Raw genomic sequence first — 22,847 nt, 5'->3', positions numbered from 1 at the left:
CGCCACGGACTCTCGCTATGCTGGGTTCGGGGCCGTGACCGCCGCCATTTTGTATCAAGGCCAGCTAGGTGCCTGTGCGTCAGAGAGGGAGCGAGTGAGCGGGGCGCCATTTCCCCGCACGGTCCGAGGAAGAAGACGGTAGTTAGCAGCGCTTCAGGGACTCCGAGCTCTGGGGCGCTCTGGCGGGTGGAAGCCTGCGGTTTCTCTTATTCACCCCGCCGGGCGGACGCGCTCGCAGAGAGGAGGCTAGTAGGTTTCCTCTGCCAGCCCCACGGACCACCAGGTGCTGTAATGGGGGCACAAGCCTGGTCCGTCCCGGGGCCCGGGCTTCTCCCGCCTCAGGAGCGGATCACTGCCGCCTACAGTGTGGCGCATCAGCTGTCGCTCCACACACAGCGGGGAGAGCCCTAGGCTGGCCCCTCCCGCCGGCTCAGTCCCCGTCCCCCCGGACATCCAGCCTAGACCCCGTCCGCTCACCGGCTCAGCACCTTGACCCCCGCTAGGGTGACCAGAGGACAGTCCCGATTTGGGGGGCTTTTTCTTATATAGGCACCTATTACCCCCCCGACTCCCTGTCCCGATTTTTTATACTTGCTATTTGGTCACCATCCCCCCCCACCACCACCACCACACACACCAGGGAGAGCCCTAGGCTCAGTGGCCCCCCCCACACACACACAGCCACACACCAGGTATCAGAGGGGTAGCCGTGTTAGTCCGGATCTGTAAAAGCAGCAAAGAGTCCTAGGGCACCTTCTAGACTAACAGACAAATTGGAGTATTCACCCACGAAAGTTTATGCTCCAATACCTCTGTTAGTCTATAAGGTGCCACAGGACTCTGACACACACCAGGGACATCCATAGACTCTGTATGCTCATAGGCTCAGCACCCTGCCCCCCCCCCACCCCCTGTGGGGACACATGGGAGTTTCAGGGTAACGACCGTATTAGTCTGTATTCGCAAAAAGAAAAGGAGTACTTGTGGCACCTTAGAGACTAACCAGTTTATTTGAGCATAAGCTTTCGTGAGCTACAGCTCACTTCATCGGATGCATACTGTGGAAACTGCAGAAGACATCATATACACAGAGACCATGAAACAATACCTCCTCCCACCCCACTCTCCTGCTGGTAATAGCCCATCCAAAGTGACCACTCTCTTTACAATGTGTATGATAATCAAGGTGGGCCATTTCTAGCACAAATCCAGGTTTTCTCACTCTCACCCCCCCTTTTCCAAAAGCCACACACACAAACTCACGCTCCTGTTCGTAATAGCTTATCCAGAGTGACCGCTCTCCCCACAATGTGCACAATAATCAAGGCGGGCCATTTCCAGCATAAATCCAAGTTTAACCAGAACGTCTGGGGGGGTAGGAAAAAACAAGGGGAAATAGCCACTCCCAGCCTATTTCCCCTTGTTTTTTCCTACCCCCCCAGACGTTCTGGTTAAACTTGGATTTATGCTGGAAATGGCCCACCTTGATTATCATACACATTGTAAAGATTGTTTCAGAGTAACAGCCGTGTTAGTCTGTATTCACAAAAAGAAAAGGAGTACTTGTGGCACCTTAGAGACTAACCAATTTATTTGAGCATAAGCTTTCGTGAGCTACAGCTCACTTCATCCGTCACTTTGGATGGGCTATTACCAGCAGGAGAGAGAGTTTGGGGGGGGGGGGGGAACGGAGGGTGAGAAAACCTGGATTTGTGCTGGAAATGGCCCAACTTGATTATCATACACATTGTAAAGAGAGTGATCACTTTAGATAAGCTATTACTAGCAGGAGAGTGGGGTGGGAGGAGGTATTGTTTCATGGTCTCTGTGTATATAATGTCTTCTGCAGTTTCCATAGTATGCATCCGATGAAGTGAGCTGTAGCTCATGAAAGCTTATGCTCAAATAAATTGGTTAGTCTCTAAGGTGCCACAAGTACTCCTTTTCTTTTTACACATGGGAGTGAGTCCCAATTTAGCTTCCCCTCCCCCACACAGCCTGGAGGTTTTGGAGGAGAACCCTACCTAGCTTGGCCCCTCCTTACACATGGGCTTAGCAGCCTCTCACACACACATTGGGGAGAGTCCCCAGCCACTGAGCTCAACCCTCCCACTTCCACACAGAGGGGGAACCCCAACCTGGCTTTTCTTAACTGCAAAACTCTTTGGGGCACAGCCTTTTCTTAGCTCCAGAAGGGGATCCTGACTACCCCGTTATTGGGATGTAGCTTCTACCTACTCAGGAACTCCAACTTGGCTGGTCCTCGTCCTGTACCCGCTGATAGGAGCCAGGTCCAGACTTTATTTTCCCTTGACATTAACAACAGTGATGGGAGATGGGCCCTATAGCAAGAGCTGTCCTGCAAAGTGACTTGTGGAGTCAGTGGCAGTGTTGGAGTAGGACAGATTCTCAGGGGGAAACTAACTTAATGAAAGGGGAAGAAGAGAAGGCTCGTCCAATGCACCCTGTTTCTCCACATATGTCTCTCACCTTAATTGTATTTTTTTTCCACTTTTTTTTCCCCTTGTCAAAGGTTTTAGGAATTCAGAGAGTAGGATCCCAGAGTCAGCTCTTAAAAATTTTAAATTGAGGTGGTAAAAAATATGCTAGCAATTGTTAGTTTCTTAGGTTTTTACTAACTTTTGTAGCCACACACGGTGTTGTCTCCTGTTATGTACATACAGTTATTTTAAACACATAAGCATTTCAATTTTAAAAGATTGAAGGATCCAAAAATCAGATTTTCAAACAAATGAGAGAAAGGAACTAATTTTTAACTAGTTCTAGTTTCAAAACAATATAATAACTTACTTGATTAGAGAAAATAACCCATGTGAACACATAACTAAGATTTTGAGATTGAAAGCAAAGGCAGGGGAAATTTTTCTAAGAGACTATAAAATCTATACTACATCATGGATATTAAACATATGGACTGCCTCCTATAACACCACACCAAAAAACTATAGCTAAAATAAGCTTTTTAAAAATCCTCAGGGGTTTTCTACATCTGGTGTTATTCAGGCATAGTTGTTCCTGAGTAACTACACCCTCAGAAAAGTCCTGATTGTGTATATGACAATTGAATAAATGGATCTACATTTTTACTCTTCCATTAAGAAGAGATTAGTCCTTTTTCATTTCTTAGTTGGAAAAACAACACTTGATTCTAGATTTATAAACTTCTATGTTTTGTTTTACACAGACATCTAATTAGTAGTAAATGTAGAGTCTTGTTCCTGGGCAATTTCGTGTCTCTCACAAATTCATAGTGGTAGCCATGTTAGTCTGTATCAGCAAAAAGAACGAGGAGTACTTGTGGCACCTCAGTCTCTAAGGTGCCACAAGTACTCCTCGTTCTTTTCACAAGTTCATGTGGCCAAAAAATAATTCAGATAGGGATCCTTCACCTAGAGCTCTATGAAATCCTGTAGCTTGGTTTTTGTATTTGTCCAATTCTGGGTAGTTGTCCTTGTCTCGCCTCATTCTTCTTTCATTAATTTTTGTAGAGCCAGGGTGGGTGAGGTAATGCCTTTTATGGGAGCAACTTCTGTTGGTGAAAGAGATAAGCTTTTGGGGTACACAGAGCTCTTCATCAGGTCTTGATATTATTACCTTACCCACTGTGTCTCAGATCCTGGGACCAGCACAGGTAAAACAACACTGGAAACATTAATTTTCCCCTTCTTCCCCACCACATGTAGTTGTGTTAAAAAAAAAGACCAAAAACCCACCTTCATTTTCAACCTGAAGTTAAGATACACCTGCTAGTTGCTGCACTCTGCAAGTCAAAATCCAGACCAAGGTTTTTTGGTGGTGGTGGGTTTGGAGTTTTTTTGTTTTTTAAATTTTCCCATTCTACACACCCTTTTTTCATAGTTTGGTTTAATGCATTTTATGTAATTTTAAGTTACATGAAGCATTCCTCTTGAAAAATCCCAAAGTATCAACAATTGATACATGTGCACAGAAATAGAGAAGAACATCCACTTTGGAGTGAAAAGTGATATCTACCTGACATATATCACAACAGGAGGAAGAGGGGAAATTTTGCCTTAGGCCAACCAACCAAACTCCTCATATCTGTACTTTTGGACCCCTAACATCCACACAGAACTGGCAGACCCTGATTCAGGCCTCATCCAAAACACATTTTAGCCAAGTTGTTGCAATATCAAATCCTTTTTTATAGTACTTCCAGACTGTGTCAAACATACATAATTAACTGGGTTGAGAATTACTTAGACAAGTTACAGAGTAACAGCCGTGTTAGTCTGTATTCGCAAAAAGAAAAGGAGTACTTGTGGCACCTTAGAGACTAACCAATTTATTTGAGCATGAGCTTTCGTGAGCTACAGCTCACTTCATCGGATGCATACCGTGGAAACTGCAGCAGACTTTATATACACACAGAATATGAAACAATACCTCCTCCCACCCCACTGTCCTGCTGGTAATAGCTTATCTAAAGTGATCATCAAGTTGGGCCATTTCCAGCACAAATCCAGGTTTTCTCACCCTCCACCCCCCCACACAAATTCACTCTCCTGCTAGTTGTCACTTTGGATGGGCTATCACCAGCAGGAGAGTGAATTTGTGTGGGGGGGTGGAGGGTGAGAAAACCTGGATTTGTGCTGGAAATGGCCCAACTTGATGATCACTTTAGATAAGCTATTACCAGCAGGACAGTGGGGTGGGAGGAGGTATTGTTTCATATTCTGTGTGTATATAAAGTCTGCTGCAGTTTCCACGGTATGCATCCGATGAAGTGAGCTGTAGCTCGCGAAAGCTCATGCTCAAATAAATTGGTTAGTCTCTAAGGTGCCACAAGTACTCCTTTTCTTTTTTAGACAAGTTAGATGTCTTCGGTCAGTAGGGCCTGATGAAATACATCCTAGAATACTTAAAGAACTGGTTGAAGAGACCTCTGAGCCATTAGCAATTATTTTTGAGAACTCGGAGAGATCCCAGAGGATGGGAAAAGGACAAATATAGTATCTATATATAAAAAGGGCAATAAGGACAACCCAAGGAATTGTAGAACAGTCAGCTTACCTTTAGTACCTGGAAAGATAATGGAGCAAATAATCAAACAATTTGTAAGCACCTAGTAGATAATAAGGTAGTCAACATAGATTTGTTAAGAACAAATTTCAAACCAACCTTCTACCCTTGAAAGGGTAACATGCTTTGTGGATAAGGGAGAAGTAGTAGATGTGATATATGTTGACTTTAGTAACTTCCGATTTTTTAAACGGTCTTGTGTGACCCCCCTCATAAGCAAAACTAGAGAAATACAGTCTAGATTAATCTACTGTAAAGTGAGTGCACAACTAGTTGGAAAGCTGTCATTATCAATATTTCACAGTCAAGCGGGAAGGGCATATCAAGTGGGATCCTGCAGGGATCTATCCTGGATCCACTTCTGTATTTTCATAAATGATTTGGATAAAGACAGAATACACATATAAACTTTGTGGATGATACCAAGTTATGAAGGGTTGCAAGTGTAGGCTGCCACACTGCTTAGTCTAAAATCTAGCTAGCAATGGAGAACTTGAAAGCTCTAAGTCTCTGGCATTTTAGGTGGAAGGACACGAGTAGGGAGTCTGATCTTGTAGATGCTGTATACCCGAGATACATTTTCAGTGCTCTTCTGCCATCTAAAGTGTGCCTCACCTTTTCAATTGGATATTATGGTTTTGGACAGAATGAAGGAAGCACAACCTCTTTGGAAACATGGAAAGAGGAATTTACCTTTAGAAGAAAAGATTCTGGGGCCCTGAACACACAGTAAGACTCCTGCACAGATAAGGCTACCAGCTCTGACAAGCACCTGGCACACACAAGAGCTACTAAAACAAGTCTTGAGGGATAAATAAAAGGCTGACTCTTAAAACAGAAGCTTGAAGGGATGGCTCATCAGGGTGCTCAAAAGGTAATGAAAGATCCCATTTTAGCTGATCAGACTGCTTGTAGGAATCTGGCTACCTGTGGATTGTCTACCAAGAACCCCAAGGATCCTGTGAATAGCATGCTATTAAGAGCAGACACCTGACACAGTGCTACTGGGCTGAAGACCTCTAGCTGTACCTTCTTGGAGAAAGTCCAGAATGGGTGGAATTCCTGGATTTCGGGGATTTGCATTGTGGGCTTGGCCCCAGTTGCCGTATCTGGGCCAGATAGAGTATGCTTTTAGTGTCAGTACTCTCCCAGATGAAAGCAATGTCTTAATGATTATGGAGGACAGACTGAGTCCATTCCCTCTCAATAGCCAGGGTGTTAGTTGAATCCATTTTTGTCTGAAGAGAAGGGCCTTGGCAAGAGGCTATCTAGTCTTCTCAGATGCTGGAGTGGGGGATCTAGTGTCAACTCTATTCTGTCTGACCCTCAGCCAAGGAGGATTTATCAGCATTGTCATTGCCTTTTCTTGTTTTATTTTCTAAACCATTTTCCCCAGTAGCAGAAAGGGTGGAAATACATAAAGTAGGCTCTGTGGCTAACTGTGCTATTAAGCATCTGGTGTCTGCTTTCTTCGTGAATTTTCTTGGCCTCTTTTCATTCATACAATTCATGAACAGTTGAAGGGAGACCAGACAGCTAAACATTAAGCTTGAAAACGTTCTGAATCAGGCAGCTTGGATCCCGTGCCTGCTGAGCCAGTCTGTCTTTTGATTCAGGTCTTCTTTGATGTGGATCACTCTGAAGGACAGAAGGAACTCTTCTACTTACCTCATTATTTCCACTTCTTCTATGCGTAGTGCCGTGATTTCCCCTTGGTTGTTTCAATATGTGACTCTAGTCATATTATCTGATTGAACCAGAATATGATTCCCCCTGTGGGTGGAACCTTTGCAGAGCTAGATTGACCAGTCAACTTTAGGTTTATGCTGTGAGCCTTTCCCTCTCACTCCAGAGACCCTGAGCTGTTTGAGTCTCCCAAGTGAGCTCCCCAGTCCTCCAGGCTAACCTCAGCTGTGAGGACTAAAGGATCTGGAAGGCAGATGGGCATGCCTTTGCCGACATTGTCATGAACTGACCAGTTATAAGGAGCTGAAAACCTTCCTTTGGGTAGAACTCCCCTTCTGAGGGAATAATCATATCCCTGGCGAGGGATGCTACTGCAGCATCAAGCTTTATAGTGTCTCCACAATAGAGCTCTTTGGTTCTTGAATGTTACAGAGCCTGATGTTGCTCTTATTAATGTGCTAGTCCTCATCAGTCTTGTTCTGTTCAGCCCTAATCACTTCCTTGAAGTAGTGAAGGGGTATCTCAGCTTCAGGGCAGGATTTTTGCAGGGAGAAATTTACTCTGAGGTTTACTCTCAGAAGCCTGCTAGACAGCAAACTTGCTTTGGGGAAGCAGGAGGAAGAGCGGAGGACTCATATTTCCTGATTTTTTTGTACTTTTTCCTTTCCCTTTCTAGATATTTTAACATTTTCAGAGCACTTTGGGAGTGTAGGAGCTCTGCTGCAGTTTGGTGAGGCCTTCTGTGGCTTCCCTTTCTTAGGGCCTGAAGCGCTGAGAGGTCATCTTAGAATCCTCCCCCACTGGGTCCTATTCTCCCTGGTTAGCTTGTGAGGAAGGGTAGCTGATTGGAGGCCATGCTTCTTTCCCGAGGGTGCTCAGGACCCACTTTAAAACTAGGTGGGGGGTGCAAGACTTGTAGCCCTGCAAGCCTCTCCTTTGTTCTGCAGGGTCTCCTAGGACTTACCCCTGAGTTGATTGGTCCATCTTACTTCTGGACTCTCTGCACTGGGGTTCCTGGTCCATTTTCCCCCCACTGGGGTGATGGGTGCCTTGGTGCATAAGGGACCACATCTGCCTGTCTGATTTGTAGCGCTGGAACCTAACAGAATTAGTGACAGAAGTCTGGGTACAATTTGCCATCTACTGAATCTGGGAAGGATGCCTTACCTGTAAAGCACCTCTTGGATTTGACCTGGTGCTTTCCTGGATGCTCTGCCATGCCTGTAAGGGACAGAGAAGGAAGATGATGTGCAGAGGCTCACGAAGGGTTAAATCCCTAAAGGGTTAACCAACTCAGGGAGGAGGAAGAATGGCGAGGAGACAGAATACTGCTCCACAGAGCCCCCAAGCTAAGCAGAAAAATTAAAATAGGAACGAGGGTGACTGCAGAAGAAACCACCACTACCTGCTGCTGCAGAGGCAGAGAATCTGGCAGTAAGCAGGAGCAGAGGGGACATGGCTGGACTGTGGAACACCAAAACACTGATCCGCCTTTGTGACCTGTAGAGGAGAGAAACCCAGAGATCCAGATTGTGGGAAGACACTGGGTTGCAGAATGGTCATTGTTGAGCCTCAAGAGCTGAAGAGAAGTGACTAGTCCTTGTGGAGATCTGTCTGGAGGAGTCTTGAGTCAGAGGGGGGTAGAGGACTGAAAAAGCTGTGTCTTCCTCTAGTGGTCTGGGGTAAAATTAATGTTATGTCCTCACTTGGTGCTATGTTCAGTTCTGAACAATCTCTCAAGAGAAGATAGAAGGAGTTCACATTGGAAATAAAAATTAGACATTAAGAGATTTTGTATAAAGGACTGAAAAAAGATTGGGCACTCCTGCTTACCATGGGACAGTCAAAAGACAGCATTTTTTTTTTTAAAGTTATCTGATTAACCAAGTATCAGAGGCCAAGTATTAGCAGGAATCAAAAAAAGATGGACATTTATATCTAGAGAACATAAATTTACACTTTGAATTTTTGTTTGTTGATATAAATACTCATGCTATAGGAGATAAATAGGTCTTATATTTTAGGAGTTTGTTAATTTCATTTTGAGATGTTTAATTTTAGCAATGTTTTAGTTTGATGTAGATGTCCAAAATATTGGGGATTTTCAGGGCTTCTTCAGTATGTACTGTAATGAGCAATCTTTGTAATGTTCCCAAGTGCGCTTTAACATAGTCATTTCAAACAGCACTGTTAAAATGTACTAGGGACATTTAGTGCACACCAGCAGGGTACATAGTGACCAATTAATGCATATTAATGTGTTTTAGAAATCACCTGCCCCGGTCCACATTACTGCTCTGTGTACACCAGTGCTTAGATACAAGTAATCGTTTAGTTTTTTCCAGTATTTGCCAGATATATAAAATAAAATGTATTTTAATTTCATTTTGTATCAGTGTTTATCAGTTAAAATAAAAAAATCCAAAGCCGTAGATATAAGCCAACCACTAACAAGTGGGACAAGAAACTTCCCCATGGGCACATTATTCCATAATTGTCACATGCGTCCAATGAAGTAAGCTGTAGCTCACGAAAGCTTATGCTCAAATAAATGTTAGTCTCTAAGGTGCCACAAGTCCTCCTTTTCTTTTTGTTGATAGGGGGTTTCTTCAAACTACCTTGGACGCATCTAATACTGGACCCATGTCAACCTAAAACAGGACTCTAATTTTGAACAGGAATGGTAATTTCTATTTAAAAACAACTTTGCTTTCATTCACCTGGATTGGACAAATATCCATGAAATATGACTTCTGACCAGGACAGAAAGAATTGTAAGAAAATGGTTTCTAAACCAGACATTTGAAATTTCCCTACGATAAGCTATTGAGGGCCAGAGCATGTCAAATCTTCACAAGGTTTCACAAATCTTTAAAGATATCTTGACTTTTGCTTTAAACTTTAAAAGTGTAGTTTTTAAGGGGAATGTGAGGCACTGTATCTGTGAATGTCTGCTTGAAAAAAGTATAGTTAGCAGGATAAGGCAAACTTTAATAAGGAGTGATGTAACTAGAACAAGAGTCCAAGATATTCTAAGTCTACAGCTATGTGTTTGGAATTATGCAGCGAGATAAGTGGTGAAGATCTAGTTTAGATATATTAATCCAAATGGAAAATTTCAACATTAGAAAAACCACTCAGGTTTTAAGTTCCTCAACACACTTAAAGAATCTAACAGAATAAGTGAAAGTTCCCACAAGAAAAGGAGTCAGTTCTGAATTGTACAATGAGAATATCACTAAAAGTAAAAGACGAACATAACTTGATAGGTAATCTAGCATATCACCTTGCCAATGCAAAATTGTTCCTTTGGACTGTATACTAACGTACCTGTTGGAGAAGAGAAAAAGCAAATCCCAGTTCCACCCTGAAAAGTGATGCAGTTCCTACCAATTTTGAGATACATATGAAATCATCGGAAATAAGACTGCATTATTTCACACTGATACAGAAATTTTCCATTGACTCAAGAAATATAACTATTCAAACTCTAAATAACCATGAAACTAGCTTCTCATTAGCTTTCCCTCAATTTTTTCACCCTCACACACAAAATTTCCCTCCCTGCAACCCAAATTGTCATGCTCACCGACCCAAAAACTAAGCTTTTTTTTTTTTTTTTTTAATACTTGGGAAGCATAAGTAGATAAATTATTGCCCCACAAGTGGAAGTTTAGAAATACAGTATTTTATTTTTAACATGTTAAATTAGGGAAGCTTTCAAAGTTCAGGAATGGACAGGAAAGTAAATGCTGTAATAATATCTTGCACCACCTTGCCACAAAAGCAAAATCAAGTTTTGAGATTACCACCTCAACAGAAGAACACATTTTGAGGCCTGCAATGAATACACATTTTCAGAAGTTTTATTTTAAATATGTACTTTGCCAGTCAACCTTTTTAGGAATCAGCAAGTGATAATGGGGCTATCATACTACATCTCTATATAGGATACCCAGGCTCAAGGCTAACCGTAGGCTCTTCTATACCAGATGCAATATCCATTCTTTCCTACTCCTTCATTCCACAAACTGCTTACACATATCCCCTTAAAGTGTTCAGATAGGGAAACATTCCATCACAGCCTTGGACTAGTCTTTCACATTAGAACTGGTTTTTGTGCACATGGAAAGATTTGTGAGAGAAAGGCAATCCAAAACAGAGGCATAAGTGAAACGTCCATTAGCCCTGCTCAGAACAGTCCTAGTAGTTGTGTGACAAGCCAAAAAGTAGTAACTATTACTGGTCAAACTCAAGGAAAACCCAACTTCTGGATACCTGTTACTCTGTTGACTCAAAAAATAAACACACCACACAAACCAATTTTCTGAAGACTGCATTTTGAATATCATAATATATATATATATCTATATATATGTGCATTTCAGTTTCATTTTTTACAGATATAAACTCAGTTCATTTTAACCTGCATTTAAGATTTGGAGGCTTACATTTAAATTAAGGTAGCTTGTTTAATATCAGTTGTAACAGCAGGTGACACATAAAAACAGCCAAAAGAAAGAATGTTTGCTTTAAAAGATTTGACACCAATGATCTCAACACAGGATCAAACTATTAATTTAGATTTTCAGAGAAGAAAAAGGGGGCAATAAACCAGCCCATTCACAGCACCTTACTGCTGGCTTCTAGATAGAGTGGTTTTGACAGTGGTCCCAGAGGGAACTTTATTTTGCCTTTCTAGCTAAAATACGAGGTACTATAACAGCTGGAGATGAAGGGGGAAAGTATGGCTTCAAAAGTGAAAGCTTGGTGAAACCTCAAACATCCCATCTGGACCAGGCAAACAGAGCACATATTAATGCTGGGAGTGCAAAAACAGGGAAGGAAATGTAGTGGTTAAAGCCACTACCAGTTGCTGGGAAAAAAACAGGATGAATTATTTTGCAAAATTAGGAATAAACTGCAATCATAGATCAAGCCCAAGTTAGCCGAATTAATTTTTAATAGATTGCATATATAGATGTTTCATCCACACACTTCAATAAACTCTTTAAGAGCAGAATTTCATGTCCAATTTACATGCTTCAGAGAAGATAATGTTTCTCAGTGCTTACATTAAGATTTTGTCTCCAAATTTCCACTTGTACATTGAGAGCTTTAAGAAAAACAAAGGACACAGAGGGTGTTGCCTTTTTCTTGTTTGTTTTTTAGCAGCAATGAAATATCACTAACCCCTTTTTACATAACCGAATTCAAGTCACAACCAGAGGTGACTGCACCACAAAGTCACCAGGTACAAAACTGCTAGTTAATTTTAAATTAAAACTTGAAATTAATTTTCCCCATTACATCCTTTTTTTTTTTCTTTTTTTTTTTTTAATAAACAGCAAACATTTTGCTATTTTGTACATAGGCTAGCAGGCTTGTTTCAATATGAAAGTGCTAATTCATTTACAGATTTACCAGTTATGTAGTGCTACAATAAGTGTCCAATATTCTACATATGAACAATCTTGATGAATGGAAATGATGAAGATTAAGTAAGGCTATCCGATTACCTTATCTTATTTACATGAAAAGAATAAACACCCAATAGAGAGGAGGGACAGGGAAGGAAATTGGGCCAATACTCATACTGCCACAAGTGTCAAAATTAAATCAGCCTTCTAGCTTGTCCTGTAAATGAGACATTTTAAATAGTCCTGCAGCCCATGCCTATTTTTTCCTCAGAAAAAGAAAAGCTGCCTTCATGACATCCCCTCTTGATTTCAGATTTCCACAGTGTGTCATTTGAAGCTTTCAAGTCAGGTTCTTCCTATCTTCAAAAAACCTCTGGTTTGCTTTCCAGTATTAGGTTGCATGATCAGGTCCCACTTCCTGGGTTTTTTTTGTCCAATCTATTTATCAATTCGTTTAGAGTGAGTTGTAGATAACATGAACCAGTTCTGGAACCACTATTGGGAGGAACACAAGCTCTTCACTACAATCACACAGTAGCAGGAAAAATGATAATTCAATTCATTCCTGAGGCTGGACCTCCAAAATTGAACGAACTTGGCACAACTGGAGCATTGAATTTGTATCCTCCATGCTTTTCAATCATTTTGGATTCTGAAAGAAAAATATTTTAGTAGAATGTAAGATATCAAAAAATGTAAGTATCACAATCGGTTTGTGAATGCCTCAGATTTTGGGGGCTTGAGACACCCAAAAATGCACCTGCTGAGCAACAGTCTAAAAATCAGATTCCTTTAAGGTGTCTATATTGGGCACCCAAAAATTGCTAGTCACTTTTGAAAATCTTGGCAATAGATTTTACTATGATTTAAAAATCTACGGAGAATATTAATAATAAATTCAAAAATTACAGTTTTTAAGTGAAATGCTTCCTGTGTGACATGTTCTTGAATAGGAGTCAAACATAGCTGAAAGTCTGGCCACTGGATTGCTACTGAACTTCCAATGCTTTCTGTTTAACAAGAGATATTCTACGAACCAGTCAATCAAGTCACTAAAAAAAAAAAAACACGTACTTGTACTAAATAAGCACCATTTGAACGTCAATGAAAAATTCAATGTTCCTGCCCAGATTCAACAGTAGGAGGGGAAATATAAATGGAACAACGAGGAGAGGAAAGTTGTTCTCTATGCACATGGGCACACACACAAAATAAACCGTCTCCTTCCAGTTAAGGCTGCTACACTGCATAGGTTGGTGCAAACTATAAAAAACAAAAAGCACTAAATTATTCAACATCCCCTCTACATTCCACTCATCCAGTTCTAATTCTCAATCTCAGCTACCTTTCTTTCTATCAAACAGAGTCCACGTCTCTAACCTCATCTTGAAGGGATCAACGGTTACATTTGAACTCTGACCACATTGACTGGTCATATAGTTTCCATGCGTTTTTAAAAAATTATGTAGGTTTGGTGTGTCTCTTCATAAGTTACAATGGACACACAAATCAAGACTAGTATAGATCAAAGGCACAACATACAGTTGCCTGATTACTTCCTCTCTGAGACACTCTCTCCCGATCAGATGCATTTGAATGGTGCCTCTCTTCCTGCAAATACCAGGGGCAGTTCAGACTTGTTTGTGCCTCTTCTGCACTCAGACCAGACAAATACTTCTTCCAGAGCAGTAAGGAAACACTGAGAACCAAAACCTTGCACATGCCATGAGCCTTGTGCACTGCTCCAGTGCTGTAAAGGGACTGAAAAGCTGTTCAGTTAGGGAAATTCCTGCATGGCATAGAGTCAGCAATAGTGGACTACATTCTAACCGTCTCCAAGATAGGGCAAGTCAGAAGTGTGCTCAGTCGCAGAGGGCCCAGCTGGAGGATTCTGTGCTATGGGCAATCCCTGGCTAACATAAGCACGTAAACACATTACCAGCTGATGTAAATTACATGAGCCTCAAAGTTGCTTTAATTTGCGCTAAGAACCAACAGCTGAAAATTTAAAACTGATCCTTTTCATAACATGCACAGTTAGCATGTGGAGCCCACTCCCCCAAGGTATCATTAAGGCCAAGAGTTTAGCAGGGATCAAAGCAGATCTGGACATTTATATGCATAAAGACATCCAGAGTTCCAATAGTAGATATTAAAAAACCCAAGCATTTGAAAACATGTTTCAGAGCATAAACTAACTTCTGATAATGATTAGGAAAAACAAACAAACACCTTTCCCTTTGGGTCATTCTATAGTTGCTTACTGTGTTTCTTGCACCTTTCCACTCAAGCAACTGTTACTGGCTGCAGATAGGCAGGATTCTCGACTAGCCATACCACTGGTCTGATTCGTTATGTTACTATTCAATCCTATTATATACATGAACTCAGAAGATATATCTGAAGAACTTCTGAAGATAAGGCAGAATGGACGAGGTCAGTCCAAGAAAAGAACAAATTTTCCAATCTGGATCTTGACCTATCCCCAATCAGACATATGCGAGAGGAAGTAGTAAGAAACAGAAGGAAAATATTCTCTTTTCTAATCTTAAGAACTTTAATCTATTATGCTTGTATTGAAAAATGATGGTTAATACTGTAGTATTTTATAAACCTGTTAATGAATGAATAAAGTGGCCACTTTAGAGAAATCCTCCGGTGGTTGATGCCCTTTCTGCCCAGGCTGCCAGAGACCATATTCCGTGTACTATACCACATGATCCACCCTAACTAAAGATGGTCTCGATGCTTTCAGGCCCAGGCATTTAGAAAGAAAGGAAACAAATAATGCTTTCCAGACGGTCAGCTCTACTAAGTTATTTGCACCACTGCTCACATTTACAATATGCCAGACTGTTTGTATCATGTGTTGAGGTTTTGTATTAGCTAAAGGAAGACTGCTTGCTTGTGAGGCACTGGAGATGTGGGGAGCAGGGTGGAAAAGGTAAACCTTGGTTACAAGACTGTGGAGTACAAAATACACAGTCCTCAAGGATGGTACAGTCAGTTACATGTTCTTCAAGAGCAGAGATTTTGGAGATTCTTCTTACCAACATGATTGCAGCTAGGAAATAAGTCAAGGACAGTCAGGAGGATTCTAGATTCCTTGCCAGGTGACTTGATTATCCACTTTGGAATGAACCTCCAATGGGACATCCTTTCCCTTAAGTGGACGGGAGGCCTGGAGTTTTGGACTTCCCCCTAAAAAGTCCTTGATCATGGAGATGAAATTCCAACTTGCTGAGTCCCAAGAGATGAAGAGGACTGATCCATACTTGCAGAGGAGACTCTAAAAGAGTCTCTGCTTTATGGGGGAGGAGAAGCATCCACAGACCCAAACAAGCCACATAGACCAAGGCCTGTCACCCAGCAGAGTGAGATTACATGAGCAGAGAACAACTGTGGCAGAACTTTGCTCCTCCAACTCCTGGAAGGTCTCCTTGTATTTTGCGTACCTCATGGTCTTCAGCTTGTTCTGTTTGCCTGCTCCATTGTGATGGGGGAGGAGACAAAAAACAAAACAAAGGAGCGTGGCAGGTGGTCCCTGTTTGGAGAGCAAAGCCATGGAAGTTGTGCTTATTGCTGCCTACTCTCCCAATCAGCTTTAGAAGTTAAGACTACAATGGTGGGAACAGAGACATTACTCTATTTGGATCACTGGAGGCACAGAAACAGGCAGAAGTACAGAAGGGCTTAGAACCTTGTGGGCAAGTCTGAACCACCTCCAATATATGTTTCGAGAGAGATCACTATTCAGTAAACAATTTTAAGCAGAAATATTGACAGTGTTACATTATCAAAAGCTAAAACATTAAGCTGTAAGTTAATGCTGAACTATTCAAAACACACTAATTATCCTCTCTCCTTTGGGCTTCCCACTGCAACCCACACACTCTATGTCTTATTAACATGTAAGTTTTTTTGGATAGGGTATGTCCATGTTGCATGTCTTGTGAAGCACTGAGCATATCAACTTTTAAACAGTAAAAAATAATAAATGCCATAAAGTATGAATGGGAAGGTACCGTGGGCTGCCCGCCTTTGATCTGCTAGAGTTGCTATGTCCTGTAACTGTTTTCTTTGTTCTTCATTAAGACCATGTGTCAAAGCTTGGTACCAAACGGGGTTACGATTCTGAATTGCTACAAAGAAAAAAAGGACAATTCATCTCATTAGAATATTCCATCATTCAGAACTTCTTCTCACTGCCACCTTAATCAGAAAGCAGCCTGTATTTTGACTTGGTCTCCCCTTAGGAAGAGACAATACTAAGAATACAAGAAATCTTAAAAGTGGTATTTCAGAAACAGATACAAGTGTTCTAAAAAGCAATGAAAATGCCTCAAAAAATGTTAATCTCTCTAACTGCTTTCAACCTTCCCTTCTCCCACCCGGGAAGCTACACTGACTTCTCTCTCTAGGGAGGGAACTAAAATAATAATTTGTCACTAAACGACAATCCATTATGCATTTAATTTTCCAAAAACAAATTAAAATTGAATTAAAATATGTAACTGTCAGCTAGCAGATGAAATACAGTTCTTACTCTGAAAAATTGCTTTAAATATCTGATATTCATCAACAGGGTTGTCTTCATCATCAATAATTGTTGAATAGCCCTCCAGAGCAGTCTCTTCAGCATCATCTTCTTCCCAGTCCTCATCGTCTCCGTCTTCTCCTGCCTGTTTTGCCAGAATCTCTAGGTATTCTTGTCCATCTTCATCAATATCATCTTCATCACTCCCTAATTCCTCTGTAAGGCGAATGTCACAGAAGAGGACTCTTTTACATACAAAGCAATGAGATTTTTATCTTCAGAATCAAATTGTTATCTTCAGGTATGATTTCGGTTATACTGATCAGTGATGGAATCAATAAAAATGTGGTGTCACACAAAAGGGGCCACTCCTCTCCACCTCTACCAGTGTCACACTTTCCTTTGTGGTCCCTTTCCTTATCTTCTGAGCAGTAGGAAAGGAACATGTTGCTGCCACAAGAAACTAGTTATTAATAAATACACTTATATGAAAAATTTTGCATGACACTTCAGAAATTTAAGCAAGACATGGTCCCTAAGCCCAAGGAATTTAGCATTTAAAAAGTCCAGGCAGGAGCATGGGGAGAGGTGGAAAGTGATGGAGACTATAGATGTGGACACAGGCAAAAGTTCTGTAAAAGTTTGAACTTCATGCAGAAAAACAAAGAAGAGATCTGAAGAGGAGGAAGACTGATCAGAGAGATTGGAAAGGATGATTGTTGGATAGAGTGGAAACAGCTGATGAGGTGGAGGTTACATTATGCTAGAACAGGCAGGAAGGTGCTGTTTCAGATACAGATTCAAAGCACCAGAACATGGGACACTCTGTAGCACAGCTGGAGTGTGGAGGAACAAGAGGTCCACCTACAGCTCTCTTTCTGTGCCCCTCACTCATGGTTCAAATAGATGCAAGGGGGAAAGGTCTGTCCCAGCAATAACCCCCTGGGAATCAGGGGATGTCCATAAAAAGAGCCGGCCCAAGACAACTCTGGAGAGAAGCAGCCCAGGAATCTCATCCGTAAAAAAAGTTTACTTCTGCTCCAGTCAGGAAAATTGCCAAACTGATCCATAAAAGGGCTAAAAAGAAGCTCCAAAGCCCCAGCACTAGCTTTATCTGTGGAGGTAGAGGACTGTGGGGAATTACAGGAAGGGGCTGGCCGTCCCCATGCTCTAGAGACTGTCGGACATGGAGGGGACATTGAAATTTAACAGTACTGTTTCGGTTTCCTTACCAGTTTCCTCATCTTCTTCAGCTTCATCATCATCATCACTGTCATTTTCATGCTCTGCATGGCAAGCGTATGCTCTTTTCAATCCATTAAATAAAAGGATAAAAGCTGGCAAGATCTGTCCTGAAACTTGATTTAAAACCTGTGGTATTTGCTCCAGATCAATAAGAGCGCACAAGCCCAGCACACACATCTTTCTATCATGAAGTCTAAAATTCAAAACAACAACATTTTATATCTACTTATTTCCAATTTCTAAAAATAGAAAATAGGTGGTAGACTACACATGGCAGTCTTCAAACTGAGAGCAGCTTACCCCAAGAAACAGTCTACATCATTAAGCCACTGTGTAATGAAGTGATTAGTGACAGGCTCCACGTTATTGGGGAAACGAAGATTTTCCAAGGTATTTAATAACAGATGAGGGTTGTAATACAAAGCAGCTATGGCAACCTGGAGGCACATCGTTCGCAGTTCACTTGTTTTCACCTCTCTGGTCAATCTCTCTAATGCAGCTTCCACAAACAAAGGTATACACTGGAAGAGATTGATCCATTAAAATACTGAGTTTATAACGGTTCTAACATCCTTCCCCCCTCAAAAGCAAGAGTTAATTATATACACAACATGGAATAATTAGATATATAACTTTTAACAACAGTATTTCATAGGTACAGTTGCAGAATGGTACATAACACTGCTGAATAAGCAGTCTGGTGCACAAATATACCTGAGATTATACACATAGATGAAATAAAACAGTAAGTAACGCAAGGATATTAACACCTCAGCGTTAAATTGGTGGTAGAAGTCAAGCCAACATGAATGAAATACATCATTAACTGTGAGTAAACCTATATGTAGTACTTGGGTTTGTAATATTACCCATGAGAGCCATGCTAAAGATATTTAAGTGTATGTTTAATTCCCCAATAATTCTGTAATCTTGTTTTTTAAAAAACTAGCTGGTGTAAATAGAATATGAACATCAGTAACTCCAGAAAACAGACTTAGTCACTTCCCATGTTAAAAAAAACAACACACCTTTGACTTTTGACTGTAGTAATGTCAGTTATTAATACTGGAGAACAGCATTACAGGATGTAACTCAAGATATCCAGCAGAAGCGTGAGAATAGTTTCTCTGCTTCCCTAAGCAGAGGGTTAGCAGTATTATTTCAACACAGATTAAGTTTTCTTTAAAACACAATCTGAAGAAATTATTGCGTCCCTACAGATGGTGCTTTTTTGCCAGTACAAAAAGGGATGCTATGGGCTTCACCCTCTTTCTTCATTCTGGGCTGCCATGTGGTCCATTAAATCTTTCCCTTGCACTCAAGTGCATTACAGAATTTAATCCAACAGCGAAAAGAGGTAGTCTGCTCTTAAACTGTGCTCCCTCATGCATGGAAGTGTTTTGGATTGTCAGATGCACTCTACCTCTGGAGGCAAAGTATGCTCTTTAGCTCTACCAGTGCTGCCTAATAATACTCCTAGCACTGCAGTATGATATCTCAGCAGATACTGTTAGTTTCACTAAAACATGGTGGATTTTGTCACATGATTTTAAGATAGCAAGCAGACGTAACTAACCTGATCAATGCCACGCCCTTTGCACTGTAAAATGATGACTTCCAATAGCTTTGCTGCATGGCATTCTGCATCTTCTCCTGCAACTCCGGTAAGGACCTGAAAAACAGTAGACTACTGTTAGTTTTCTGCTTATGGATAAAAGATGTTTTCGATATTCTGTTTTTCTCTGAGAAGTTAATCTACAACTAAGATCTCTATTAAAATACTAGTGTCCTATAAAAACTAGAGTGCCATTTCCAGCTTTCATCAGTGAAGAAGAGAATCAAAAGGGAATAAACTTCAACAAAGTTTCAGGATCATAACTGGAGATATGTAAGTGGAGCAAAAAAAATGGTTGCAGCTAACAACCATCTACTTGTGCTGCAAAAATGTTGAATCTTAGTATGTATACAAGTTTATAGGAGTACGTGCATAAGAAGTGCTTCTAGCCATTTTGAAAACGTTTATTTGTGCAAAAGATTCACTGAATAGTTATCTGAACAATTCACATAGAATTTTATAAAGCCTGTTTATAACATTTTTGTTGTCCAACCAGGGACCAGAAAATACTATAAAAATCTAGGACTAACCACATGGCACTAATAGAAAACAACAAGTAGTAAGAACTGACAATGACCAGGTCACAAATAATTAAGATGGTTTGTTTGCAAGAACTACTCAATTACAAAATAAACAGATGAAAAAATCAACCTGTTTGCAGATAATTCACAAACACAGAAAGGGCTATAACTCTTCAGATAAGTTATTCACAACAAAATTCAAACACTTCCAATCATAGACTCAACCAAAGGAAATAATGTTAGCACTTCAATCTAAAGAGCAGCTTGGTGCAGAGTTCAGATAACAAGAGTCACATATACAATACACAAGTCCTGAAGAGAAAACGAACTGTATTTGAGAAGGTTTGCATTTCCCTAGGCTAACTAGGGCTAAGGTTCCAAAGAATGCGATATACCCCTACATATTGACAAGATTAAAATGCCAAGGACAGAAAATGTTGAGAGGCAGTGTAGTCCAGTGGAAAAGATGGTGAACCAGGAGCCAGGAGACCAGGGTTCTATCCCCAGCTCTACCACAAATCTGCCGTGTGGCCCTGGGCAAGTAATTTCATCTCCCTGTGCCTGTTTCACTTGCCACGTTATTTATCTTGTCTATTTAGATTTAATCTCCTACTACATATTTGCATAATAAAGCTCCAATTTCAAATGGGACTCTAGGCACTGTTGTAATACAAATAATACAAGACGATGACGACTGACTCCAGCCATTGCCCGTGCATATTTCTAATATTCTTATGTGATGCACAACTTATTGGGGGGCAGGAGGGAGTTTACTTTAACTAAACCCCTGATAGTGACCTGGTAAATTCCTTTTTTTCAGCTGCTGTTCCTTGCAGAGTCACGGCAAATACCAAACAACATATATCCGAAGGATACAATTTAAAAAAGTCTCCAGTTTGAGAGTCTATTGTTGTAAAAGGAAGTACATTTTTACAAAAAATTTTTTTCCATTTTGTACACAGGCCAGTAAGTTTTAGACAGAAGGAGTCTACCTACCTTTTTACACATACTGTAGATCATTTCAAGATATTTTGTGTCAGACAGAAGCGTGTCTGTATCGACAGTTACATAATTATGCAAGAGAGGCATCATATCTATTAAATAAGAATAATCAATTAGCCGTTCTGTGTATTTTTTTACAACACTAGCTGTTAATACATAGCTTTCAGGCTTATTGTAAGCTAGTTAAACATGGTGTTGGCTACTATAGTAGGATGTCACCTGACAAACCTGGTTATATAGATGGCTTAAGCAAAACTATTTTGGTCAAAATAACGTACAGCAAATATAACTCTGTTCTGAACATTGGTTAAATTGCAATCGAAATTTATTTCATTTATGCCGCAACACAAATATATCAAACCCACTAATCTTAAGACATTTTTTATTAGGATTTCTTACCTGTAAAGTAATCAAAGCCATCCTGCTGAAAAACTTCAAAAACAAGAGGCAAAAGCTGCCACATCTGTGCAGAGACTTGCTGACATGTCAGACTGTGAGCCAAGGAAAAGATCTCTTCATAGAATTCTAAAATGGAAGTAGCACTTTAGCACTAAATTTAATGCTAATGACAGGCAAATAACTGACACAAACAAGGAGACACATACCTAAAACATGCTGCTGTAAAACTGTTCCAATAACTTGCAAACAGATCCCTTCCAATTGTTGCGTAATCTGAAAGAGAAAGTTTAAATGAGTTTCAAGCACATGTAAAAACTGGTTTTAAATAAGTTTTAAAATAAAATTCTGTAAAGTACCTTTACTAGAGCGTCACCTTCTAACAAACATTACAAGATTACGTATCTCTTGAATACCACATGTATTATAACTGCACCATTATAGCTAAAGATCTGTTAGCCTCTCTTTAATGCCATCTTTTTCCTGGAACACCATTCTTCTTTGGATCTTGGAGGAATCTCATTTAGGTATGTTTTTGCTTATACTTACTGTTACTCTTATTTTAATTTAGTTTTTGAGTAACATTTTTAGTCCCCATTAAAAAAATAATAAATGAATACATATAACACCACAGTAAACTAGTTAAGAAACCAGAACGTCCCTTGGTTTGTTATATGGCAGCATCACGTTATGAGCTTTGACACAAAAGTCTTAGGGTACATCTACACTGCAATTAGACACCTGTGGTAGCTGACTTAGCTCAGGGATTTTTAATGGCTATATAGACATTTGGGCTCAGGCTGTAGCCTGAGCTCTGGGACCCTCCCATGATCCAGGCTCCAGTCCAAGCACGAACATCTACAGCACAATTAAACAGCCTCTTATCCCAAACCCAAGTCAGCTGGCATGGACAAGCTGTGTGTTTTTAATTGCAGTATAGGCATACCCTTAGTATGCTTCCTTAACCAAGATCTCTGGAACTTTAAGAACATATTTAGTACCAAGCCGTTTAGGCACCATGGAATTAAAACATTTGTCAGAAGTCAGTAGCTGTAGTAGCATAACACTCAGTAATGTAGCTACATCAATCTTTGCTGGAATATTTTACAACACAGACTAAGGCTGTGTCTGCACTACAGAGGCTATGCTGGCAGAGTTATGCCAGCAGAGCCCCCTAGTGTAGCTGCAGGATATGTCTATGCTAGAAACACCTGGGTGGAACAGATGCAGCTGCACCACTGTGGTACGTCAGGGAATGCCTACACTTAAAATGGCACAGCAGTACAGCTGCACAGCTGGAGCACTTTAGTGCACACTACTAACGCAGACAGGAGGGCTTCGCCCATCAGCGTAGGTAATCC

The 22,847-nt window shown here is 40.7% G+C and overlaps 1 protein-coding gene across 7 annotated transcripts in view; it reads right to left on the bottom strand.

Moving 5' to 3' along the window:
* Positions 1–10,600: 10,600 nt before the first annotated feature.
* Positions 10,601–22,847, bottom strand: part of IPO7 (importin 7) — a 47,608-nt gene continuing 35,361 nt past the window's right edge. For 2 of the 7 annotated variants that reach the window (XM_073347534.2, XM_073347536.2), the window contains 9 exons: positions 21,696–21,762; positions 21,490–21,615; positions 21,085–21,182; positions 19,529–19,624; positions 18,253–18,473; positions 17,940–18,145; positions 16,717–16,923; positions 16,196–16,312; positions 10,601–12,822 (listed from right to left, as the gene is read on the bottom strand). In XM_073347534.2, the coding sequence (XP_073203635.1) occupies positions 12,725–12,822; positions 16,196–16,312; positions 16,717–16,923; positions 17,940–18,145; positions 18,253–18,473; positions 19,529–19,624; positions 21,085–21,182; positions 21,490–21,615; positions 21,696–21,762 (1,236 nt within the window). In that variant the 3' untranslated portion in view covers positions 10,601–12,724. Of the gene's footprint in view, positions 12,823–12,872; positions 13,434–16,195; positions 16,313–16,716; positions 16,953–17,939; positions 18,175–18,252; positions 18,474–19,528; positions 19,625–21,084; positions 21,183–21,489; positions 21,616–21,695; positions 21,763–22,847 lie in introns of those variants that run through there. The other 5 variants (XM_073347535.2, XM_073347537.2, XM_073347538.2 and 2 more) reach the window with 5 other exon arrangements.

The sequence above is a fragment of the Lepidochelys kempii genome, chromosome 6 (genome assembly GCF_965140285.1).
Source record: "Lepidochelys kempii isolate rLepKem1 chromosome 6, rLepKem1.hap1, whole genome shotgun sequence".
NCBI classification, from domain to species: Eukaryota; Metazoa; Chordata; order Testudines; family Cheloniidae; genus Lepidochelys; species Lepidochelys kempii.
The sequence above is the reverse complement of the archived record's forward strand: the minus strand, read 5'-3'. Positions and strand labels throughout refer to the sequence as shown.